Consider the following 26322-nt stretch of genomic DNA (forward strand, 5'->3'; position numbering starts at 1 on the left):
TCCAACAGTGGCCTAACCAATGTCCTGTACAGCCGCAATATGACCTCCCAACTCCTGTACTCAGTACTCTGACCAATAAAGGAAAGCATACCAAACGCCTTCTTCACTATCCTATCTACCTGCGACTCCACTTTCAAGGAGCTATGAACCTGCACTCCAAGGTCTCTTTGTTCAGCAACACTCCCTAGGACCTTACCATTAAGTGTATAAGTCCTGCTAAGATTTGCTTTCACAAAATGCAGCACCTCGCATTTATCTGAATTAAACTCCATCTGCCACTTCTCAGCCCATTGGCCCATCTGGTCAAGATCCTGTTGTCATCTGAGGTAACCTTCTTCACTACACCTCCAATTTTGGTGTCATCTGCAAACCTACCAACCAAACCTCTGAAGCTCACATCCAAATCATTTATGTAAATGACAAAAAGTCATTGTGTCATCAGCAAATTTAGCTTCAATAATAGCTTCTAACAATTTTCTTTTGTGTTTATTTTGGAAATGGGAAAAATCTGTTATTGAGAAAAATAACATTCAAAAGCAATAAAGGGAAAGTTGAAGCAATCCAGTGACCTTATTGTACAACCAGTGTGATAAACTGACATTGGAAAGTGGATTTGAATGTACATTTATCATGTTTGGCAGAAATATGATGAAAGGAATCACGCTGCGTAGACCAGAACATGCACACGTGCAAGATCTCTAATGAGATGAATAAAATGGAGACACAGTCTAAGAAACCTCCCTATGACTACAATGTGAGTTAGATAACCCAGCAAGACCACAGCGTGGTTCATGCATGACCAACTGCAGCAAGGAAAACTGGTTAAGCTTTGGAGTTTCTGATAACATTTGAACACTAGAATCATCCAGTTCAGAAGAGGCCCTTTGGTCCATTAAGTTAGCCCCACCAAAACTTTACTACTGTCCACATAGATCCTACTTTCCAGCAGAGAGCCTTATGACCATTCAAGTGCTCATCCTAGTACTTTTTCCATCTCAATTACCCTCCCAGTGCCTTCCAGATTCCCACCACTCTCTGGGTGAAAATATTTTTCCTCAACCTCTCTCTGCTTTTCACTCCAAAATGATGCCCCCTCCTTACCGACCCTTCAACCAAGGGGAACAGCTGCTTTCTATCCACCCTGTCCAGGCCCCTCATCATCTCACACACCTCTATCAGATCAATCCCCACCCTCCCGCAACTTTCTTTGCGCCTATCTAGCCTTTCTATCGCTGAAATGCTCCATCCCAGGCACCACCTGTTAGCTTCTAACGTCATCCGAACTCTGTGACGGCCATCTTTCTGTATACAGAGTACACTGCACCAAGTATGGTCATTCGCAGTTTAACCATACTCTCCAAGTGCATCGTGGATCTTACAGTATGACCTTACCTTCCGAAGGATCTCATTCCCCTGCCGATTATTCGCGTTGTGTTTGGCAATCTCCCGCTTGAATTCATACTCGTATAAGCGGTCTGTAACGTTTAGCAGCAAAGTCCCAGGGCTAGTGGTCACATTCTCACAACTGTGCACGATACTGTTTTCAGGATCAGGGGACGGAATGGCATAACGTAGGATCAGTCCCATTATCAGACCTAAACAGATCAAACAGAGAACCTGTTGCTAGCTTTTCACAATCTTTCGTCCTCACTTGAGTTCTCAAATTACCGCGAGAAACATGTGCGATAAATACATTTCAGGATTAGCAACTTCTGGATGATAAAGGTGGAGGGTACCAGTGATCCAGAACTCCAGGTCCATGTGGCCTAGCAGCATTATTGCTGGACCATTAATCCAGGGAAGCTGGTAACATCACTAGGCGAGTCAGTCAGAACCCCAGGCAAATGCTTGGGTGACCCTGTTTCAAGGCTGAAAATGTGTTGCTGGAAAAGCGCAGCATCCAAGGAACAGGAGAATCGACGTTTCGGGCATAACCCTTCTTCAGGAAAGCCCTTCTCCAGCATCTGCAGTCCTCACTTTCTCCTGACCCTGTTTCAAATCCAGCCACAGCAGATGGTGCCTCAGGGAGGTAATGGCATAGTGGTCTTATCTCTTTTGCCACCTATCCACTCCACCCAATCACCATCACCCCCCAACCTTCATCTCCCTATCGCATTCCCAGCTACCTTCCCCATAGCCACACACCCCCCTTCCCATTTACCTCTCAGCCCCTTGGGCCTCCCCGCCCCCCTCCCATTCCTGATGAAGGGCTAATGCTCAAAACGTCTACTCTCCTGCTCCTCGGATGCTGCCTGACCTGCTGTGCTTTTCCACTCCTGCCACATTTTTTGATGGTTAATCCAGGGACTCGGGTTCAGATCCCACCACGGCAGATGGTGGAATTTGAATTCAGTGAGAAGCTGGAATTAAGTGTCTGGTGACAATCACAAATTCATTGTCAGAAAAGCCCATTTGGTTCACTAATGTCCTTTAGGGAAGGAAACTGCCATCCTTACCTGGTCTGGCCTCCCAATGACTCCAGACCCACAGCAATGTAGTTGACTCTTAACTGCCCTCTGGGCAATTAGGGACGGGCAATAAATACTGGGCTAGCCAGCGAACCCCACAACCCGAACAAGTTAAAAAGAAAAGGAACACAATGTAGGGTCACCAACGTTTACTCTCAAATGCTTCACCACCAGAGCCTTATTAGATGTCTGTGGATAATAAAATTCTATAGCATATTTGAAATATGACAGTTTAGTTAAATTAATGATGTGGAGATGCTGGTGTTGGGCTGGGTTGGATAAAGTCAGATGCCTCCATGACACCAGGTTATAGTCCAACAGGTTTATTTGGAATCACAAGCTTTCAGGGCACCACTCCACAAAAAGGAGTTGACATAACGAAGGAGCAGCACTCTGGGCAGTACGGTGTCTCAGTGGTTAGCACTGCTGCCTCACAGCACCAGGGACCAGGTTCAATTCCAGTCTCTGGCGACTGTCTGTGTGGAGTTTGCACATTCTCCCCGTGTCTGCGTGGCTTTCCTCTGGGTGCTCCAGTTTCCTCTCTCAGTCCAAAGATGTACAGGTTAGATGAATTGGCCAGGCTAAATTGCCCATAGTGTTAGACGTGTTAGTCAGGGGTAAATATAGGGTAAGGGAATGGGTCTGGGTAGATTGCTCTTCGGAGGGTCAGTGTGGACCTGTTGGGCTGAAAGGCCTGTTTCCATACTGTTGGGAATCTAATCTAATCTAAACCTGTTGGACTCTAAACTGGTGTTGAGAGACTTCTGGCTCGGTTAAACTGATATTTCCACGGCGTGTAAATTCATGAACAAGGAAGTGATGGAAGTCTGGAAGTCCACTTGTGGTCAGTGGAGATTTTGACACACACACGTAACTGAGCAATTTACACGTGAGGGAAGGGGAGCGGAAGAGCAACCTGCTGGGTGAATTTCCTGTGTAATAGTTTAAATACTTCCCAACAATTAATGCCTAAGTGATAAGGGGACAAGAGTGGGAATGAGTCTCCTCGGAGATGAAGGAGAAACAAAAGGAGTCGGAGAACAGGATTAAAAAAAAATCACAAGTACTTCATTATAATGGAGAACAATGAGCTCCACTTTCTTTATTCTACTGTGTGAGGACTGGGGGACACGCTCTCACCTAAATTAGTGGCATGAACCAGGAAGTATCAGAATTAAATTCAGCAGCAGTTACTTAGTTGCAGTGACAGCAATGGAGGTGCGTAATAGACAAAGCATTATTGTATCACTTGTTTGTACTTCCCCGGGTGAGGAAAACTTTTATCCCTGTATGTTCAATGTTTTTTTTAAAATCATAATAATGAATTCTATTCTATGCAGTTCTTTTAAAGTCATAGAGACGTACAGCACGGAAACAGACCCTTCGGTTTAACTTGTCCAAGCTGAGCAAATATTCCCACCTTATCTACTCCCATTTGCCAATGCTTGGCCTATATCCCTCTAAACCCTTCCTATTCAGATAGCCTTTTTTAAAAAAATCAAGAGAGAGTTTAGAAGGAGCCAAGGAATAATGATACTTTTATGCGTTTACCTAAGTGGCTCATATTTCTGATGTGACCAGCCCTTCCCAGGCAGTACAACAGCGTAGTGAGGTTCTGAAGCAACAAGCATTAAGAAAGCATCTCAATTGTACAATCTGTAATGAAGTACCTTTGAGAGAGAAAGTGAGGACTGCAGATGCTGGAGATCAGAGTCGAGAGGGTGGTGCTGGAAAAGCACAGCAGGTCAGGCAGCATCCGAGGAGCAGGAGAATCGACATTTCGGGCATAAGCCCTTCATCAGGAAAATGTTGATTTTCCTGCTCCTCAGACGCTGCCTGACCCGCTGTCCTTTTCCAGCACCGCACCCTCAATGAGGTACTTTTGTACCTCATGGCAACTGGTGAACTTGTCACTGTACTCACGTGAGCACATGTGACAATAAACCGAACAGAATTCAGTTCAAGATACGAATGCATTGGAGCATGCGCAGAAATGATTTAGAGTGAATGGTCCGATGTGAGTCTTCAGTGATGAGAACAGGTTAAAGAGGTTGGGACTGCTCTTCTTGAAGAGAAGGTGTTTGAGAGGAGTTTCTATCAAGGTTTGCAAATTTATGAGTGTACCGGATAGAACAGAGAGCGAGATGTCGCTCAATCTGTAAGGAAAAAGCCCAAATGAGCTTCAATTTAAAGTGACCTGCAGATAAAGCAAGGGCAACGTGAGAAATGTTTTGTTTCACTCAGCGAGTAGTTCGGGCCTGGAGTACACGGCCTGGGAATGTCGTGGGGGATGGTTCAACTGGGGCATTCAAGATGGTTACTTGAATAGAAATAATGTGCATGGATTTGGGGAAAAAGGCAGGAGATTGGAACCAGTGCAAATATAATGGGCTGAACGGCCTCCTTCCGCATTGCAATATTTCTGTGATTCAAGACTTTTCTAACTTAGGCCTTGAGGCATCTTCTCCATGTCCTTAGCCCAATCCCCACACACCAAGCTCTGTTATCACATGTCAAAGAGTGTGGCACTGGGAAAGCACAGTCGGTCAGGCAGCATCCGAGAAGCAGGAGAGTCAACATTTTGAGCATAAGCTCTTCATCAGGAATCGGGCCACATGGTCTGCTATTACACACAACCCATTGTTAGCCACTAATAGTCCCTGTTAGCAGCCGCTCGTTCTCCCAGGCTGATAGTTATCCACCTGATCAGGTCCACGCCCCCATACAACCCACTCTCCCATCCTGGCACCTCCCCCTACCACAGCAGGAACTGCAAAACCTGCACCTACACCTCCTCCCTCCCCTCCATCCAAAGCCCAAAAGGAGCCTTCCACATCCAAAGTTTTACCTGCACATCCACTAATATCATTTATTGTATCTGTTGCTCCCGATGCAGTCTCCTCTACATTGGGGAGACTGGGCGCCTCCTAGCAGAGCGCTTTAGGGAACATCTCCAGGACACCTGCACCAATCAACCACACCGCCCTGTGGCCCAACATTTCAACACCCCCTCCCACTCTGCCGAGGACATGGAGGTCCTGGGCCTCCTTCACCGCCGCTCCCTCACCACCAGACGCCTGGAGGAAGAACGCCTCATCTTCCGCCTCAGAACACCTCAACCCCAGGGCATCAATGTGGACTTCACCAGTTTCCTCATTTCCCCTTCCCTCACCTCACCCTAGTTCCAAACTTCCAGCTCAGCACTGTCCCCATGACTTGTCCTACCCGCGTATATTCTTTTCCACCTATCCACTCCACCCTCCCCCCACCCCGACCTATCACCTTCATCCCCTCCCCCACTCACCTATTGTACTCTATGCTACTTTCTCCCCACCCCCACCCTCCTCTAGCTTATCTCTCCACGCTTCAGGCTCACTGCCTTTATTCCTGATGAAGGGCTTTTGCCCGAAACATCGATTTCGCTGCTCGTTGGATGCTGCCTGAACTGCTGTGCTCTTTCAGCACCACGAATCCAGAATCTGGTTTCCAGCATCTGCAGTCCTTGTTTTTACCTCGTTGATTTTAACCCGACTGCGAATCCTCTTGCAAGGATGCCTGCCTTGAAGTTTTCCTCCTCTCTCTACAAGAATCTCAGGGAGTCCCTCTCCCACTGCAACTCCCAGGTCATTTCCTATGCCCTGAAGCTCTTCAACCATGTCCTGAAACAAACTTGCTACCACAGTCACACCTGCTTCCTCAGAGCCTGCCTCCGTAACCAACTCATCCCACACGGACTCCGGACCACCTTTAAATCAGCAGAGTTCGGACCCGAACAGGACAAACAGTACAGACTACAGATTCAAAAACACCAGCAACGGTTTTCCTTCAAGATCCTCCGCTCCACGCCCGCAGCAATGCGTTGGCACCTAACCTCTCTACAGTCAGCCCTGCCTCAGCTGAGGGCCACACTCTCTCAGAATTGCAAAGGACCCACTCTGTACTACATCCTCAGGAGAATTCATACTCTCAACAAACAGTATTTCAACTCCATCTCAAACATCAAAAACTGTAAGTACAACAAACTTTTAACTACCCACCTCCATAACCAGCGCTCCTCAAACATTCCAGAAGAGTCCCCTGGCCTCTGGAACTACTTGGTCGCTATGAGCCATGCGGTTGGTGCAGCTACCACCCCCATGCTGATTGATTATGTCACTTCTGCCCCATCATGGCCACTCCCACAACCACTTTCCACCCCTCACAATTCCTCATGCATCACACGTGACATCACTTCTGCCCCTCATCATCGCTGGTGTCACACGCTCAGTGACTTCAGCTACCCCTACTGCCGTGTCTGACACCACATCTGCCCCCACCAGCGCCACTCACCTGCATTCTACTGACCCCCCCCCCCCACAGATCCCACTGTCACCATCCCCGCTCCCCCCCACCCAAACCCTGAGGGGAACACCACCCCTGCTCATGACTCCACCCCCATTCCCCCCACTATCACACCCACTCCAGTTACTGGCTCCGACCCCACTCCCAGCTCCACACCCACATCAGATCCCAGCTCCCAGCCCTTCCGAGTTTTCACCATCCCTCCAGACCTTCCCCTCACTGAGGATGAATGATCAGTCCTCACCAAAGGACTCACCTTCATCCCCCTCCGTCCACGCATCAATGAATTTAATACACGCCGTGATGTAGAACAATTCTTCCGTCGCCTCCGCCTCCGAGCTTACTTTCACAATCAGGGTTCCCGCCCACCTCCAACACACTGCATCCACCTGGACACCCCGCGCTGGCTTATCACTTGCCCTCGACCTCTTCATTTCTAACTGCCGCCGGGACATTAACCACCTCAACCTGTCTACCCCCCTCGCCCACTCCAACCTCTCACCCTCACAATGCGCAGCCCTCCAATCCTTCTGCTCCAGTCCTAACCTCATCATTAAGCCAGCAGATAAAGGGGGTACGGTGGTAGTCTGGCACACTAACCTTTACACCGCTGAAGCCAAATGCCAACTCGAGGACACCTCTTCCTACTGCCCCCTCGACCATGACCCCACCCCCCCATCACCAAACCATCATCTCCCAGACCATACAGAACCGAATCACCTCAGGAGATCTCCCACCCACAGCTTCCAACCTCATTGTCCGGGAACCCCGCACTGCCCGGTTCTACCTCCTTCCCAAGATCCACATGCCTGACCACCCCGGCCGACCCATTGTCTCAGCATGCTCCTGCCCCACTGAACTCATCTCTACCTACCTCGAAACTGTCCTATTCCCCCTAGTCCAGGAAATCCCCACATACGTTCGAGACACCACCCACGCCTCCACCTCCTCCAAGACTTCCGTTTCCCCGGCCCCCAATGCCTCATCGTCACCATGGATATCCAATCCCTCTACACCTCCATCCGCCATGACCAGGACCTCCAAGCCCTCAGTTTTTTCCTCTCCCGACATCCCCAACAGTACCCTTCCACCGATACTCTCATTCGTTTGGCTGAAACGAATTCGTTTAACAATTTCTCCTTCGAATCCTCCCACTTCCTCCAGACCAAAGGGGTAGCCATGGGCACACGTATGGGCCCCAGCTATGCCTGTCTCTTTGTTGGCTACGTAGAACAGTCGATCTTCCGTAATGACATCGGCACCACTCCCCACCTCTTCCTCCGCTACATTGATGACTGCATTGGCGTCACCTCGTGCTCCCGCAAGGAGGTTGAGCAATTCATCAACTTCACCAACACATTCCACCCTGACCTTAAATTTACCTGGACCATCTCTGACACCTCCCTCCCCTTCCTGGACCTCCATCTCCATTAATGACGACCGACTTGACACTGACATTTTTTACAAACCCACCGACTCCCACAGCTACCTGGATTACACCTCTTCCCACCCTACCTCTTGCAAAAAATGCCATCCCGTATTCCCAATTCCTCTGCCTCTGCCGTATCTGCTCCCAGGAGGACCAGTTCCACCACAGAACACACCAGATGGCCTCCTTCTTTAGAGACCGCAATTTCCCTTCCCACGTGGTTAAAGGTGCCCTCCAACGCATCTCGTCCACATTCCGCACCTCCGCCCTCAGACCCCACCCCTCCAACCGTAACAAGGACAGAACGCCCCTGGTGCTCACCTTCCACCCTACAAACCTTCACATAAACGAAACCATCTGCCGACATTTCCGCCACCTCCAAAAAGACCCCACCACCAGGGATATATTTCCCTCCCCACCCCTTTCCGCCTTCCGCAAACACCATTCACTCCGTGACAACCTGGCCAGGTCCACGCCCCCCTCCAACCCATCCTGGCACCCTCCCCTGCCACTGCAGGAACTGCAAAACCTACGCCCACACCTCCTCCCTCACCTCTATCCAAGGCCCTAAAGGAGCCTTCCACATCCAAAGTTTTACCTGCACATCCACTAATATCATTTATTGTATCCGTTGCTCCCGATGCAGTCTCCTCTACATTGGTGAGACTGGGCGCCTCCTAGCAGAGCGCTTTAGGGAACATCTCCGGGACACATGCACCAATCAACCACACCGCCCTGTGGCCCAACATTTCAACCCCCCCCCTCCCACTCTGCCAAGGACATGGAGGTCCTGGGCCTCCTTCACCGCCGCTCCCTCACCACCAGACGCCTGGAGGAAGAACGCCTCATCTTCCGCCTTGGAACACTTCAACCCCAGGGCATCAATGTGGACTTCAACAGTTTCCTCATTTCCCCTTCCCCCACCTCACCCTAGTTCCAAACTTCCAGCTCAGCACTGTCCCCATGATCTATCCTACCTGCCTATCATCTTTTCCACCTATCCACTCCACCCTCTCCTCCCTGACCTATCACCTTCATCCCCTCCCCCACTCACCTATTGTACTCCATGCTACTTTCTCCCCACCCCCACCCTCCCCTAGCTTATCTCTCCACGCTTCAGGGTCTCTGCCTTTATTCCTGATGAAGGGCTTTTGCCCGAAACATCGATTTCACTGCTCCGTGGATGCTGCCTGAACTGCTGTGCTCTTCCAGCACCACTGATCCAGAATCTGGTTTCCAGCATCTGCAGTCATTGTTTTTACCTACCTGATAGTTATTCGCTCCCACACTTGTCCAACTGTTCTTCTCTCTGTTTGGGTTCTATCTCCTCCCTCACACCCTATCCTCTGCACCAAAAAATAACTTGTTCCGAGCTACCATCAGTTCTGAGGTAGGGTCACTGCACCGAAAACATTAACTCCGCTTTCTCTCCACAGGTGATGCCAGACCGGCTGAGTTTTTTGCAGTAATTTCGGTTTTTGCTCAAGACAGCTCAGCCTGGCACGTGAAAGAAAGTTGTAGGAGAAGGAAGTCATTCGTGTTGTTTAATTCAAAAGGGTTAGTGTGAAAGCTCATCCCAGGATTTATACTGCGGTACAGGGCTTCCTTTCTTAGGATGGCCGGCTTCGATGTCAGGCTCATACCACTGTTCCCAAGTGGCCTTTTCCATAAATATTTTATGACGTGGAGGTGCTGGTGTTGGACTGGGGTGGACAAATCCAGGAAGGTTTAAAATTACAAAGAAAGGCTGAATAGGTTGGGACTTTTTTCACTGGAGCGGAGGAAGTTGAGAGATGACCTTATATAACATTTATAAAATCAACAGGGGTATCGATAGAGTTCATGGTAGTTGTCTTTTCCCCAAAATGAGGAATTTTGAGACTTGGGGGACACATTTTTAAAGGTGAGATGAGTGAGATTTAAAAAGAAGACATGAGAAGCACAGTTTTATTTTAACCCAGAGGGTGGTTAGAATGCAGAACGAACCTCCTGAGGAAGTGGGAACAGTTACAATGTTTAAGAGACATTTGGATGGATAAATGAATCGGAAAGGTTTGGAGGGATATGGGCCTGGAGCTGGCAGGTGGGACTAGTTTAGTTTGGGATTGTGTTCAGCATGGACTGTTGGACCAAAGGGTCTGTGTCTGTGCTCTATGACTCTGCAAGCCATACACCACCAGGTTACGGTCCAGAACGTTTATTTCAAATCACGAGTTTTGATGAAGGAGCAGTGCTCTGAAAGCTTGTGATTTCAAATAAACCTTTTGGACGATAACCTGGTGTTGTGCGACTACTGAAGAAATTTTTGAGAATAAATGAGTAAACCTACTATCACCATTATCTACTTCCTGTCCCAAACACGGTGCAGTTCAAAGCCTAAATGTTTAATTTGTGTAGTCAGAGAAAGGAGCTAAACATCTTGAGGGAAGGGCCGTTATTAATGAACTAAAGATTGCTGCAATATCAACAGCTCAACAGTCAGCATTAACATTCATTTCTCCAAAGAGATGGACAGCAACTTGGGGAGCCCACTGATGTGCAGAATAACTCAGGAACCTGAAGTCTACATCAATTGCACCATTGATGTTCCTCACAACCTGCGGCCTCTCTTTCATTTGCATTTTGTTGAACACCTCCACACCAAAAATTGTTTGCTGTAAAGGTTTTTGAGAAATTATTAAACCTGCTGAATGAAGTCTAACTAATTTTGTTTTTAAAAAAGGTACTAACTGCAGAATTAGTGCTAACCAGGCCTAATAATCCTGGGAAAACTGGTTCTGTAATAGTGAACCAAATTTCTCAGTGATAAAAGAATAAATTCACATTTTAAAAAATGTTTTTCCTTCATTGCAGTCTTTTTTGTAATTATTTACTTAACTACATTTATTTAATAAACTGAAAATTTTTAAAAACCAGATAAACCAAATACTTCTAATTTTTTTGCTTTGCTCGATGTGAATAGTTCAATTTGATTGGCAGCTGACTAGGTTACTGTGTCACTGCTGCTGCATTCCAAAACATCATTTGACTATATGTTAGTGGTAAGCTACTTCTGCCAAATCTCTCCACAAGAGTCTTTGTCCACTGTTACAGACAGAATATTGTCCTTTGTATTGCCTGTGAACAGTATGCTGGCATATAGAAGTTATGAGTTCTCTTACCCTGAATGCACTGACAAAATAAATCCAACAGCGAGCTTTTGGTGAGGTACAAAGTAAAATAAAAATGATTATTACAGTCCCATATTTTAAAATACAATATCTCACACGCTTAAAAGGGAAGAAACATTAGAACTCAAAGCAATATTCACTTAAAAATCACAGTTACTTTTGTGAAAGGCCTGTTGCTTCTTAGATGATGGCGAGGCTTTAACAGGTGAAGTAAACACCTGATAAAGCAAAGGAAAGTTATGAAGATCCAGATGATGTAGGAGCAGGAGGCCATTCAGCCCATCATGTCTTCTCCACCATAGAGATCATTGTTAATCTGACAATCCTCTGATCCGCTTGCCTGTCTTTCCCCTGTAACCCTTACTCCCTTATTGATTAAAAATCTCTTAAAGTACAATCCAGCCTCTATAGCCCTCTTGGTAAAGGATTCCCCAGATTTGATACTCTTAGAAGAAATCCCTCCTCATTTCTGACAGGAATGGGCCACCCCTTGCACCGAAGTATGCCCTCTGCTCCTCCTGGTTTCAACATGGACAGACTGGTCAAGTTTATTGTTGTCCAGGTCCCAGGAGGTTGACCTTCAGCAGTGTTCAAAGTTGGAACACATTGAGAGGACTGCTTCTGCAACTCTCATGTAATGGGGCAGTTGTTTAAGACTGGGAACTGTGTGAAGCACCCAATGACAGAAAGCCACATAATTTGCGAGCAGATATTTGAATAATCTGTGGTCAAGTTTTCAGAAGTACAACAACATTTTCCATCTATTAGCTCAACAAAGGCAGGCTTCCTCCAACTCAAGCACTCCGCCTTTAAACATCCTGCAGTTCACAAAACAGTGCTTCATCCTCGACCCCCAATTTATACACAAAATCATCTACGGGGCAGCACAGTGGTTAGTACGGATGCCTCACAGCACCAGGAATCCAGGTTTGATTCCAACCTTGGGGGACTGTGCAAACTCCACACAGACATTCCCTTTGCATCTGAGAGAGTTTCCTCGCACAGTCCAAAGATGTGCAGGTTAGGTAGATTGGCCATGGGAGATGCAGGGTTATAGGGATGGGGTGGGTCTGGGTAGGGTGCTCTTCGGCAGGTCAGTGTGGACTCGATAGGCTGAACGGCCTACTTCCACATTGTAGGGATGCTATGATATTCCCAGCTTAGAGATCAACATTCAAGGAAAAGAGCTGAGCTGCAAACAGTCAGCACTTGGGTAGGACATCAATCACAGAATGGTTTCGACCCACAAGGAAGGAATTCAGTCCTCATGTCTGCACTGGCTCGTCATTGAACATTATTTCCAAGTGCCAACCTCCTTCCTTCTTTTTCATCTCTCTGCGCAAAATTCCTATCCAAAATCACCATCCAATGCCTCAATTGACACCACTTTGCCAGGCAATGCATTCCAGCCCTCAACCACTCGCTGGGTGAAAATGTTTCTCCCCATTACACTGAGCTTCTTTTGCAAATCAGTTCAAACATTTGCCCTGCTCTTCCTGTTCCCTTTCAAGGACAGCAATTTTTCCCATCGATTCTGTCCAGCCCACTCAGTTTTGACAGTGTTTATCAGATCTCCTGTCAGTTAATTCTCTCCCAGGAGAACAATCCCAACTTCTTCAGTCTCTTCTCACTGAAGTTCCTTATTTCTAAATTGGTATTGCACTCTCTCCAGAGCATTTGCATCTTTCCTATCATGTGGCGCCCATAGCTGTATGCAATACTCCAGTTGAGGTCTAACAAGTGTCTCTACTAGGTCAAATAGGAGAAAGTGAAGGCTGGAGATAAGAGTCAAGAGTGTGGTGCTGGAAAAGCGCAGGTCAGACAGCATCCAAGGAGCAGGAGAATCGACAATTCCTGGTGAAGGGCTTTGGCCCAAAACGTCGATTCTCCTGCTCCTCGGATGCTGTCTGACCCGCGCTTTTCCAGCACCACACTTTCTACTCTCTACAAGGTCAACATCACCTCTTTCATTTTGAATTCTGCTCCTAATCATAAAGCTGTGCACACGGTGTTCTCTCGACCTATCCCATCACTTTCAATACACTTATACATCCAGGCCCCTTTTCAAAAACGTTGTCTAACAACATTCTTCAGATGAAGATGTATCCCCGGACATTTCATGCTTATCATCTGTCACCTATTTACCAACTTCATCAACTTGTCTATAGCCTTTCGGAGTTCCACACTGTTCTCTTCACTGCTTACAATTCCTTCAAATCTAGTGTCACCTGCAAACTTTGCGATTTTCTCCTGCACACCAAGATCCAGATTATTAATCCATATCAGGAAAAGCAACGGTCCCAACACTGACCCCTAAGGATCTTCATGATAATCCTTCCTCCAGCCTGAGAAGTAACCAATGTCCATTTCTCTGTCTCCTATCTCTTGACCAATGTATATCCACATTGTCCCTTTTACACCTGAATCTGACTTGCCTCAAAAGTCTCTTGTCTGGCATTGCATCAAAGGCTGTCTTCAAATCCATGTGAAATGGACTGACTCAGTGGAGGTTTTTTTTTTCAGATGAATCCCTGCGTCATGCAGGGACTGGTCTCCTCATTTCCCTTCCCCTCCCCCCCACCCCACCTTACCCCAGTTCCAACCTTCCAGCTCAGCAATATCCTCATGAGCTGTCCTACCTGCCAATCTTCCTTCCCACCTATCTGCTCCACCCTCCTCTCCGACCTATCACCTTTAACCTCCATCTCCATCCACCTCATGCACTCTCAGCTACCTTCTCCCCAACCCCACCCCTCCCACTTTTCTCTCTGCCCCCCACCCCCAGGGCTCCCAGCCTCATTCTTGATGAAGGCCCCCGCTCAAAGTGTCAGTTCTCCTGCTCCTCGGATGCTGCATGACCTGCTGTGCTTTTCCAGCACCACTCTAATCCGGCATCAGTCCAAGAGGTAGGTAGGGAATGGTGCCATTGAGCAGGTTATTAAAGAGCAGTGACATTTGGGCAGATCCCACAGTGTGACATTCCTGAACCTGCCAACATGGTGATCCCCACAGTCAAGCATATCAGTCCCTTCCCCAGTTAACACTTTTGCTGGAGTTCAAACAAGGATTCAAATGACACCAAGTTATTGTCCAACATGTTTATTTAAATCACAAGCTTTCAGAACACTGCTCCTTCATCCGGTCAAATGATTTCACTATCGAACGAAGGAGCAGTGTTCTGAAAGCTTCTGATTTCAAATATAACCTGGTGCCATGCGACTTCTGACTTTGTCCATCCCAGTACGACACCAGCCCCTCCACACCTGGGGTTCAAAGCCCACAGGATCCATTCTGAAGGAGGGTCACCCAACCTGAAACATGAACTCCGATTTCTCTCCAAAAAATCACGAGGGGCATGGATAAGATAAATAGTCAAGGTCTTTTCCCTGGGATGGGGATTCCAGAATCTCAGGGGCATAGGTTTAGGGTGAGAGCATAAACAGTTAAAAGAGACGTAAGGGGCAAATATTTCACACAGAGGGTAGTACAAGTATGGAGTGAGCTGCCAGAGGAAGGTTAGATTAGATTCCCTACAGTGTGGAAACAGACCATTTGACACATGTCCACACCGACCCTCCGAAGAGTAGCTTACCCAGACCTATTTCCTGCTGACTAATGCACCTATCACTATAAGCAATTTAGCATGGCCAATTCACCTGACCGGCACATCTCTGGACTGTGGGAGGAAACCCTCGCAGACACAGGGACAATGTGAAAACTCCATATAGTGACCCAAGGCTAGAATCAAACCCGGTCCCTGACGCTGTGAGGCAGCAGTGCTGACCACTGAGCCACCGTACTGCCCTAATTGGAGGAGGCTGGTACAATTACAACATTTAAAAGGCTTCTGGATGGCAATATGAATAGGGTGGCACAGTGGCTCTGTGGTTAGCACTGCTGCCCCACAGCACCAGGGACCTGGGTTTGATTCCAGCCTCAGGCAGCTGTCTGGGTGGAGTTTGCACATTCTCTCAGTGTCTGCGTGGGTTTCCTCCGAATGCTCCAGTTTCCTCCCAAAGTGCAAAAATGTGTAGTTAGAGTGAATTGGCCATGCTAAATTGCCAATAGCGTTCATGGATATGTAGGTGAGGTGCATTAATTAAATGTAAAGTAATAGGTTTGGGGAGAGGTCTGGGTGGGTTACTCTTCGGAGGATTGCCATGGACATTTTGGGCTGAAGGGCCAGTTTCCACACTGTAGGGATTCTAATTGGAAGGTTTTAGAGGGATACGGAACTAGGTTTGGTTAGACTATCTTGTCGGCATGGACGAGTTGGACCAAAGGGTCTGTTTCCGTGCTATGGCTCTGAGATGCTGCCAGATGTGCTGAGCTTTTCCAGCAATTTCTGATTTTGTTTCCGATTTGCAGTTCTTTCTGGGTTCCCCGCCAACCCCAAAAGCTATAGGACTATGCAGCAAAGGGCCCTGGATGAAATCCCCAAATAATTTGGGGAGTTAAAGTCAAAGAGTGATGCCATGTATCATTGGCACAGCTGGAAAACACTGTACCAGGCAGTTGTAATGCCCCAACTCTACTGTGTTCTGCCTGCACTCCTCATGTCATCCCAACCGATATAAAGCTTCGGTTTTTTTAGGGAAAAAAAACCTTCTCCCTTATTCAGCCTGCCGTCAAACTTTCAGAAACAAATGCAGAATGCTGGAAAAACTCAGCAAGTCTGACAGCGCCTATGGAGGGAGAAACAGTTCATGTCTAGAGTCCAATATTACTCTTCCTCAAAATTGAGCTGTTTCTCTCTCCACGGACGCTGCCATACCTGCCGAGTTTCTCTGCGCTGGTCTCAGTTTTCCGGCATCCAGAGAAAGTTCCCCTATTCCGAAGCTCTAAGAGACGCTTTTACAGTGGGTCTGTGGGTCCCACGTCCCTTGATGCAGAGAGGTGGATTTGGGAGTTTAAGTCTGTTATTCCCTAACGGTTAAGTGGGATAGTAATTGTCAAAGTCTGGAGCAGCACCAGAGGCTGTTTGTTGGGAAAGACAGAGACACCTGAGCACTCCAGCAGCTCAGTGCAAGCACAGAGCTCAGCCCTTGCAACGGATTCTGACATTTATTCCAAACCCAGCACTGACAGAAAGAACGCCTTGTGTTATTTTGTTGTTGTTGTCAGCTGGGGTTCCTGTTGGAAACTAATGCTGCTGCGTGGGGAAGGGATCCAATTTCACATTTCAAAACACTGACTGCTACTTTCGCCGTCCCCCAACGCGCGGGTTTGCCTTTCGCTTTGCTAATGTTCAACAGAAGAAGTTATACTTTGCTCTATGTGTGTGTGTGTGTGTCTCACCGTAAAACATAGCCCCGCCAGTCTCATGCAGAAAGCGCACTCTCCGGTGTTTAAAAAGCCAAATTGTCAACAGGGTGAGGATCAGCAAGAAGTTGAAGATCAGCAGCTGCGCGGACTCTTGCCGGTGACTCTCTGCAGGGTTCCGGCCCGGTTTGTTCTTCGGGCTGGACATGTTTGCAGAAGGACAGAGCCAGCCCGAGGATTCCGCTCCGTTAGATACACTGGCAGCTGTCAGGAGTCCCCCTCTCGCGGGACGCGCTGCCCTCTGGGACCTGTAGTTCCAGTCTCCGCCTCCCCAGCCAACCGCGCGCCGGCTGGACTACATTTCCCACACTGCCCCGCGCGCACCCCACCTCAATGTATCACTCTCCAGCTGAGCTCACAGCTGAAGCAGGAACCAATTAAAGTTACCCCCCCCTTCCCGCCCCACGTCTTTTCTTTTTCCTTAATGCATCAAAGTGAAACACATTCTGCAGATTTACACGCATTTTTCTGAAAGTTAGTGGGTTGCAGACGCTGAGAAATGCAGTCTTACTCTGACGATATCTCACAAGCTCAGGTTCCTAACCGTTGATTTCATCTCTCCCCTCCTCCACCCCACCCCCTCACTCTTTCTGTCAATTGTTTGACCAGCCCGGTTGGCAAACTGTGGTAGTGCCTTCACCTTTAAACCAAGAGACCGAAGCTCAAATCCCACTTGCTCCTGAATAATATCCCTCAACAGTTACTTTAGGGAACTATCTACATTCACTCCTCATGCCACAGCCCTTATTCTGAAACCTCTTAGCAAGGGTTGACAAGAATACCCAGCCACTATCCTAACCCTATCCTCTTCAGTTTCTCTTTCACCTCATTGCATCCAGTCTTGAACAACTAACCGGTACACAGTACACTTTCCCGATTAGTCTCTGTGTTTCTGTAACTAACATTTATTCCACAGTTCAAATTGGCAGTTATCTCCCCCTTCTTTCAATTACTCAATCCTGAACTCAATTCAAATAACCACTTCATTTCAAATTTTCCTTTACAAACCCCACAAAGATACTATGAATACTGTGAGAGTGTGTGCCTTTAAGAGTTGGAGGAACGGGGGTGGACGAAGTTACAAATCACACAACACCAGGTTATAGTCCAATAGGTTTATTTGGAAGCACTAGCTTTTGGAGTGCTGCTCCTTCATCACCACCTGATGAAGAAGCAGTGCTTCCAAATAAACCTGTTGGACTATAACCTGATGTTGTGTGATCGGTCCTGGTTCTCTTGAAGAAAGCTGTTGTAAACCTGGTGCTGAGATCTCTTCTCCATGGAAGACAGAGTAAATAGCTTTTTTTAAAAAGTTAGATAAAAGACGCACAAGTGGGGGTGAGTCAGGCTTTACACAGATCCAGGGTTTAAGTTTCTGCTTTCAGTTGTTGAAGCTGGTGTTTTGGAACTGAAGCTGCTGGATATAGCTCTCTCACTGCTGCTGCTAAATTCCTACTGTCAGTGTTCCTTCTCCTGGACTGGAGGAGATAGCAAGTGATGAAAATCTGCTGAATTGCTGGATTTACCTTGGCCAAGGTTTCACTATATTGGAACAGTTGATGAATAGTAACTAAATAATATTTTGTTTTAAATCTTCAATAGAATTAAAATCATGTCAATTTTGTTTGGCTAACGTTTTAACTGGGTTGTCGGAATCAAGTATGTTTTGCCTAAAGCTGATCCAAACACATCTAGGAACACAATGCCTTACACTTGCCTTTAAATAAAATAAATGTTGGGGTCGAGGCTTTCTCCTTGATGTATCTTGAGAAGCTTTGAACAGTACCAAATTTTTTTAGATTAGATTACTTACAGTGTGGAAGCAGGCCTTTCGGCCCAACAAGTCCACACCGACCCGCCGAAGCGCAACCCACCCATACCCCTACATTTACCCCTTACCTAACACTACGGGCAATTTAACATGGCCAATTCACCTAACCCGCACATCTTTGGACTGTGGGAGGAAACCGGAGCACCCAGAGGAAACCCACGCAGACACGGGGAGAACGTGCAAACTCCACACAGTCAGTCGCCTGAGGCGGGAAATGAACCCGGGTCTCAGGCGCTGTGAGGCAGCAGTGCTAACCACTGTGCCACCGTGCCGCCCACATTTGTGCCTAGCTTTCCCAAACTTCTGTGTTCAAATTCTCTCCCTGCCACAGCACTGCAACAACCTAAATTAAGTTAAAAAATTGGCACCCTGTGAGACTCTGACAAAAGTGAATTTTCCCCCTCATCCTTCATATGGCTGGTCCTATAATCCTCCTAGGAGAAAGTGAGGACTGCAGATAAGAGCTGAAAATGTGTTGCTGGAAAAGCGCAGCAGGTCAGGCAGCATCCAAGGAGCAGGAGAATCGCTGTTTCGGGCATGAGCCCTTCTTCAGGAATGAGGAAAGTGTGTCCAGCAGGCTAAGATAAAAGGTAGGGAGGAGGGACTTGGGGGAGGGGCGTTGGAAATGCGATAGGTGGAAGGAGGTCAAGGTGAGGGTGATAGGCCGGAGTGGGGTGGGGGCGGAGAGGTCAGGAAGAGGATTGCAGGTTAGGAGGGCGGTGCTGAGTTCGAGGGTTGGGACTGAGACAAGGTGGGGGGGAGGGGAAATGAGGAAACTGGAGCAATCTGAGTTCATCCCTTGTGGTTGGAGGGTTCCTAGGCAGATGATGAGGTGCTCTTCCTCCAGCTGTCGTGTTGCTATGGTCTGGCGATCATCTTCTGCAATCCTAACCTGCAATCTTCTTCCTGACCTCTCTGCCCCCACCCCCACTCTGGCCTATCACCCTCACCTTAACCTCCTTCCACCTATCGCATTTCCAACGCCCCTCCCCAAGTCCCTCCTCCCTACCTTTTATCTTAGCCTGCTTGGCACACTTTCCTCATTCCTGAAGAAGGGCTCATGCCCGAAACGTCGATTCTCCTGCTCCTTGGATGCTGCCTGACCTGCTGCACTTTTCCAGCAACACATTTTCACCTATAATCCTCCTCCAAGGCTCCTTTCACTGGTTGCATCTGGCCTTTGTCCACAGTTCTGGTGTCCTTCCTGAGGAAGGATAGTCTGGCTCTGGAGGGAGAACGAGGAGGAATCTCCCAGAGACTTGTAAAATTCAAATAGGATTTTGCAGGTTAAACACAAGAAGGATGTTCTTGATGACTAAGAAATCCAACACTGGGGCTCCCGGTGTAAGGATACAGGGTTAGAACGTTTTGGATTCAGATGAGGAGAAATTTCTTCACTCAGAAAGTGGGGAGCATGTGCAATTCTCTGACAAAACATTGAATGTTTTAAAGAAGGAGTTAGATGCAATTCTTGGGGCTAAAGGAATCAAAGGGTTTGGGGAGAAAGTGGGAACAGGGAACTGAGTTGGATCATCAACCAGGATCAGGAAGAACGCTGGGCAGGCTCAAAGGGCTGAATGGTGAAAGTGAGCACTGCAGCTGCTGGAGATTAGAGTCAAGATTAGAGCGGTGCTGGAAAAGCACAGCAGATCAGGCAGCATCTGAGGAGCAGGAAAATCGATGTTTCAGGCAAAAGTCCATCATTGTCTTTTGCCTGAAATGTCGATTTTCTTGCTCCTTGGATGCAGCCTGATCTGCTGTGCTTTTCCAGCACCACTCTAATCTTGACTCAAAGGGCTGAATGGCCTACTGCTGCTTTCTAACCATTGATTTGATCCCTCTCTCTGCCAGTCATTCACAGCTTAACCAGTCCATTTGCAAACTTGGTGCTGTTTTTGACCCGGAACATGATTGTGACCAGTTATTTATTTGATCACTAAGAATGTCTATTTTGGCATGTGTAAGATCACCCAACTCCACACATTGGTTCAGGTCACCTCCTACTGAAACCCTAAGCTAGGTCTCTGTTCTCTCTGAATCCGACTATTCCAAGTTCCTTTGACCAGTTCTCCATCCTCCAACCTCCTGAATCTTGTACCTTTTGAGTTGCATCTTACTGATGCACCAACCCCTCAGGGTTCTTGGTGCTTGTTTTCAAGTCTCTCCATGGTCTTACCCTCCTCTGTCTCTTTACGTCCCTACCTCCTCAAATGTGAGCCTCTTCTGCGTGTTTAATCATGCCACTATTGGCACCCAAGCCTCAAGTTGTCTCAGCCAATGGTTCTCCAACTTGAATCTGGAGAGAATTCCTACAGGGACGCAAAAATGTAGTGAGGAGGCAAGAGTGCAGAGTAACCACTGTCTTAATATGATTTCTTTAGTTATTGATTATTCTGGGGGCATGTCACTTCAAAATATCCTTGGAGATATCACTGCCTCCGTATGCCAGTGCATATTCAGAAAAGGAATACAGCCCTAAATGAATTAAAAAGCAGACTTTGTGTTGCTGAGGCAGTGCATTAATGGGTGAAAGGGTTCTCGGGAAAAGGCAGGAAAACGATGGGGAGGAGAATATCAGGAGGAGTGCTGGAAAAGCACAGCCAGTCAGGCAGCATCTGAGGAACAGGAGAATTGACGTTTCGAACATCAGGAGCATATCAGCCATGATTGAATGGCAGAACAGGCTCGCTGGGTGGAATGGAGTAATTCTGCTCCTAAATCTGATGAATCCATGAACTGAGGAACTTTTCAGCAGTCCAGCTGGCTGGCTTCTTGAAGAAGGGTATAGGTGGATTCAGCAGTAAGAATGGGCATACCCAATACCAACATAGTCACTGAACTCTGTAATTAAATGTGAAACACACTTTGCATGCAAAATTGTCATATTAAGGGAATGATATAATATTATAACTCAGCTGGGAGAGGGAATTGGATGAATAATCAATCAAGTGAGAAATGTTCTTTGAATCCAAAAAGCACGAAAGGCCTTGGCCTTAAATTTAACAGTTTCCTCCCTAACCCTCTCTGTCTTCTCTCACTCTCTCTCTCTCCTCCTTTAATTGCCAGCTCTTCCAGAGGAAAAAGGCAAAACAGGCCAACGTCACAAACAATTAAAGGACTCGAAGCTAGAAATTGGAAACACAAGCAGAAATTGCTGGGAAAACTTAATGGGTCTCCTGACATATGCAGAGAGAGACAGAGAAACAGAACTATTGGTTTGGGTCAATGACTCTTCTGCTAAACTCTCCATTCTAAAGAAGGCTAATGATATCGTTCCTCATTCCTGAAGAAGGGCTCATGCCCAAAACATTGATTCTCCTGCTCCTTGGATGCTGCCTGACCTGCTGCGCTTTTCCAGCAACACATTTTCAGCTCTGATCTCCAGCATCTGCAGTCCTCACTTTCTCCTAATGTTATACTGTACATTGGTTCAACGTGTCTTGTATATTTCATAATGGCGCTTGGGTGTAGCCAATATGTTCTAAGTATTACTGGGGGTTTCCCTGTCGGGTGAAAATCTAACTCTTAGACTGAGCTTTTAGTCATTTGGCCTGGTATCTCTTGATCTGACTGATGCTGAATTCTGACTGGTATCGAATACTGCTTGCTCTGGGGTAGAGCCCTGGAACATGTCGCTACGCTAAAGATATTATAAATTGTAAGTTGTTGTTGCTAATCAGAGTGTACTGCTGCAGGTTAAGTAACTCAACATGTACAGAATGCTCATATGTCCTTTAATTTGGACAACAGTTTATATTAATATATTTGAACACAGTGTTATCTGGAGGTGAGTAAGATGAATCCCAGCTCCCAGTGTATCACGAATTCACCCAAGCTAAATCAGAAAACTTAATAACTTATGTAACTGAACATACATATCTTGCTGCCATCAGAACTTCGACAAGCTCATTGTAATCATCCTGGGGCACTCACCTTTGAGTCATAGAGCTGTAAAGCATGGAAACAGACCCTTTGGTCCAACTCGTCCATGCCAACCAGACTTCCTAACCTAATCTAGTCCCATTTGCCAGAATTTGGCCCATATCCCCCTAAACCCTTCCTATTCATGTACCCATCCAGATGCCTTTTAAAGGTTGGAATTGTACCAGCCTCCACCACTTCCTCTGGCAGCTCATTCCATACACGTACCAACCTCTGTGTGAAAACGTTCCCCCTTAGGTCTCTTTTATATCTTTCCCCGCTCACCCTATGCCCATGCCCTCTATTCTAGACTTCCCCACCCCAGGGAAAAGACTTTGTCTATTTACCCTATCCATGCCCCTCATGATTTTATAAACCTCTATAAGGTCAACCCTCAGCCTCCGACGCTCCAGGGAAAACAGCTCCAGCCTATTCAACCTCTCCTTATAGCTCAAATCCTTCAACCCTGGCAACATCCTTGTAAATCTTTTTTGAACCTTTCAAGTTTCATCACATTCTTTCTATAGCTATTGCATTCCACTAATTGGTTCATCTGTTTAGGATGCTCTTTGGAGGTTAGTACAGAGTCTTTTGGCTGAATGGCCTCTCCCTGGATTTCTATGATTCTTATAAATTCAATGATGAGGAAATAGAGATAATTGGTGAAGTTAGAATTCAGTAAGGGCGTTGCAATTGCTTCGGTGGAAAGCAGTATGTAAATATTGGCGGAACGTTGTGAGTGAAATGCTGCATTCAATCTTCATGGAAAGTGTCTCAGACTTTGAGAAGATTACCATTCAAGGTTTGTGCGAAGATTTGTAGCTCGGGTGCTCGTTGTAGTGTTTCTGTTCGCCGAGCTGGAAGTTTTTGTTGCAAATGTTTCGTCCCCTGGCTAGGCGACATCATCAGTGCTCTGGAGCCTCCTGCGAAGCGCTTCTTTGATGTTTCTTCTGGTATTTATAGTGGTCTGTCCTTGCCGCTTCTGGGTGTCAGTTTCAGCTGTCCGCTGTAGTGGTTGGTATATTGGGTCCAGGTCGGCGAACAGAACCACAACAAGATTACCATTCATTGCAACAGGGCATGAGTACAGGAGTAGAAATGTACTGCTGAGGCTGTATAAGGAATTTGGAATGTTGCAAGCAGGTTTATGCACCATCTCTAAGGAAGGATGTGCTGGCCTTGGAGTGGTCCAGAGGAGATTTACGAGAATGATCCCAGGGATGAAGGGCTTGCCGTATGAGGTGCAGTTGGGGACTCTGGGTCTGTGCTTGATGGACTTTAGAAGGATGGGGGGGGGGGGTGCGGAATCTGATTGAAATGTACAGAAAACTGAGAGGCCTAGATAGAGTGGGCATTGAGAAGATGCCCACCTGTAGGAGAGACTAGGACCCGAGGACACAGCCTCAGAGTGAAGGGATAATCCTTTAGAACTGAGATGAAGAGGAATTTCTTTAGTCAGAGAATGGTGAATCTGTGGAACTCATTGCCACAGAAGGTCAAGTCATTGAGTGTTTTTAAGACTGAGATAGAGAGGTTCTTGATTAGTTAGGGATCAAGGGTTATGGGGAGAAGGCAGCAGAATAAATGTGAGACCAAAAGAGAAAATGCTGGAAAATCTCAGCAGGTTTGGCAGCATCTGTAAGGAGAGAAAGGGCTGATGTTTCTAGTCTAACTGACCCTTTGTTAAAGCTTTGACAAAGGGTCAGTTAGACTCAAAACTTCAACTCTTTTCTCTCCTTACAGATGCTGCCAGACCTGCTGAGATTTTCCAGCATTTTCTCTTTTGGTTTCAGATTCCAGCATCCGCAGTAGCTTGCTTTAATCCAGAATAAATGTGAGGTTCTCCACTTTGGTAGCAAAGGCATGTGATCACATACTCAATGTTAAAGTCTACACGGGAGCAAGTGCTAACATATTACCTGAAAGACACAAGCCTCAGCAAGTGGTGCTCTATACTACAAGGGGAAGGGAAAGTCGCTGTCGTCCCAGAGGACCACAGAGCTGCTCTCAGGACCTTACTAGTAACCTAAACCTATAAGCAAAAGCCGGGCAATTTGATGCTGAACACATAAAGCAGGACATTGCGTTTGTCCATTTCAATAATGTCTTTGAAAACAGCATTTCCCCCATTTCTTTTAGATAGTGAAACTGAACCCTTCCATCCATCAGCAAGCACAGCAGGCCAGGCAGCATCTCAGGAATAGAGAATTCGACGTTTCGAGCATAAGCCCTTCATCAGGAATAAGAGAGAGAGCCAAGCAGGCTAAGATAAAAGGTAGGGAGGAGGGACTAGGGGGAGGGGCGATGGAGGTGGGATAGGTGGAAGGAGGTCAAGGTGAGGGTGATAGGCCGGAGTGGGGTGGGGGCGGAGAGGTCAGGAAGAGGATTGCAGGTTAGGAGGGCGGTGCTGAGTTGAGGGAACCGACTGAGACAAGGTGGGGGGAGGGGAAATGAGGAAACTGGAGAAATCTGAATTCATACCTTGTGGTTGGAGGGTTCCCAGGCGGAAGATGAGGCGCTCCTCCTCCAGCCGTCGTGTTGTTGTGTTCTGCCGGTGGAGGAGTCCAAGGACCTGCATGTCCTCGGTGGAGTGGGAGGGAGAGTTAAAGTGTTGAGCCACGGGGTGGTTGGGTTGGTTGGTTCGGGCGGCCCGGAGGTGTTTTTTACTCTTCCATCCATCAGTTTAGCTGGGCCATTGCACTGCCATTAGCATGAAATCAGTCTGTAATTTCGATGTTATGAGAGCAGGATCTCACACAATAAATATTAACTGACACTTCTTATTGGAAGTTTGTGAACACAGCAGTCACAAATAAAGTATTATTTCATCCCAAAGTATTAAACAGAATTGTATTCCAATTTTGTTTAATTCTTAGAAATGAGAGAAAACTGTTCTAATCATTTAAAAAAGACTATTTCATTTCAACATTTCCAGAGAAACATAAAAATGAGAAATAAAAACTGAAAGAATTGCTGATGCTGTGAATCAGAAACAAAACCAGAAGTTGCAGGAAAAGTTCAGCAGGTCTGGCAGCACCTGTGAAGGGAAATCAGAGTTAATGTTTCAGGTCTGGCCCATTAACTCTGATTTTTCTTCACAGATGCTGAGCTTTTCCAGCAATTTCTCTTTTTGTTAAAAATGAGAAGCCTACTTCAAAGAGAGTGAATCAATCCACTTTAACTGCCGGAGAATGGGAAAGCAAAGACTGATCTACACACTCGTTGATATAAATGGAGCCACGAGCAGAATTCAACGTCAGCTACATTCCCAACCTATCGAAAATGCCTGGAAATATGTCCATGGTAATGTAATCAAACCTCATGCCATTCACTTCAAACAGCCTGCACTATATTAGAATGTCTCATTCTCTGCTCCTGATGGGACTGTCAGATGTATAGATTGATGTCTGAATTATTCTGCTTTGTTTATTGCTTGCTTGCTATTGAAATGTTTGTCGTGTTAGGAATATCTTTGTGACTTTGTTTCTAATGATACCAGCAGGTTTCATGGCAGGCTGTGTATTTGGTGAGGCAGTGGGGGAGGGGGAGGTGGAGCGGTTAGTGTATGGATCTTGCAAAACCGCTCTGAAGGGGATTCAACATCTGGATGAACTTAGAACAGGATAGTCCGATTTTCTTGTCAAATTCATTCTTGTTCAAAGATTATGAGGGGAGGGGTGAGGGGGAGGGGGCAGGGTGGGGAGGGGTGAGGGGGAGGGGGCAGGGTAGGGAGGGGTGAGGGTGAGGGGGTGGGTGGGGAGGGGCGAGGGGGAGGGGGCAGGGTGGGGAGGGGTGAGGGGGAGGGGGCAGGGTGGGGAGGGGTAGGGGAGGGGGCAGGGT

General features: G+C 47.1%; 1 protein-coding gene across 1 annotated transcript in view; it reads right to left on the reverse strand.

Annotated features, from left to right (window-relative positions):
- Nucleotides 1-16931, reverse strand: part of LOC132821767 (sodium/hydrogen exchanger 9-like) — a 488707-nt gene extending 471776 nt beyond the window's left edge. Inside the window, exons 1-2 of the mRNA XM_060834524.1 lie at nt 16707-16931; nt 1393-1595 (exon numbers count right to left, since the gene is read on the reverse strand). Coding sequence (XP_060690507.1) covers nt 1393-1595; nt 16707-16878 — 375 coding nt within the window. The 5' untranslated portion in view covers nt 16879-16931. The remainder of the gene's footprint in view (nt 1-1392; nt 1596-16706) is intronic.
- Between the last annotated feature and the right edge of the window lie 9391 nt (nt 16932-26322).

The sequence above is a fragment of the Hemiscyllium ocellatum genome, chromosome 13 (assembly GCF_020745735.1).
Source record: "Hemiscyllium ocellatum isolate sHemOce1 chromosome 13, sHemOce1.pat.X.cur, whole genome shotgun sequence".
NCBI lineage: Eukaryota > Metazoa > Chordata > Chondrichthyes > Orectolobiformes > Hemiscylliidae > Hemiscyllium > Hemiscyllium ocellatum.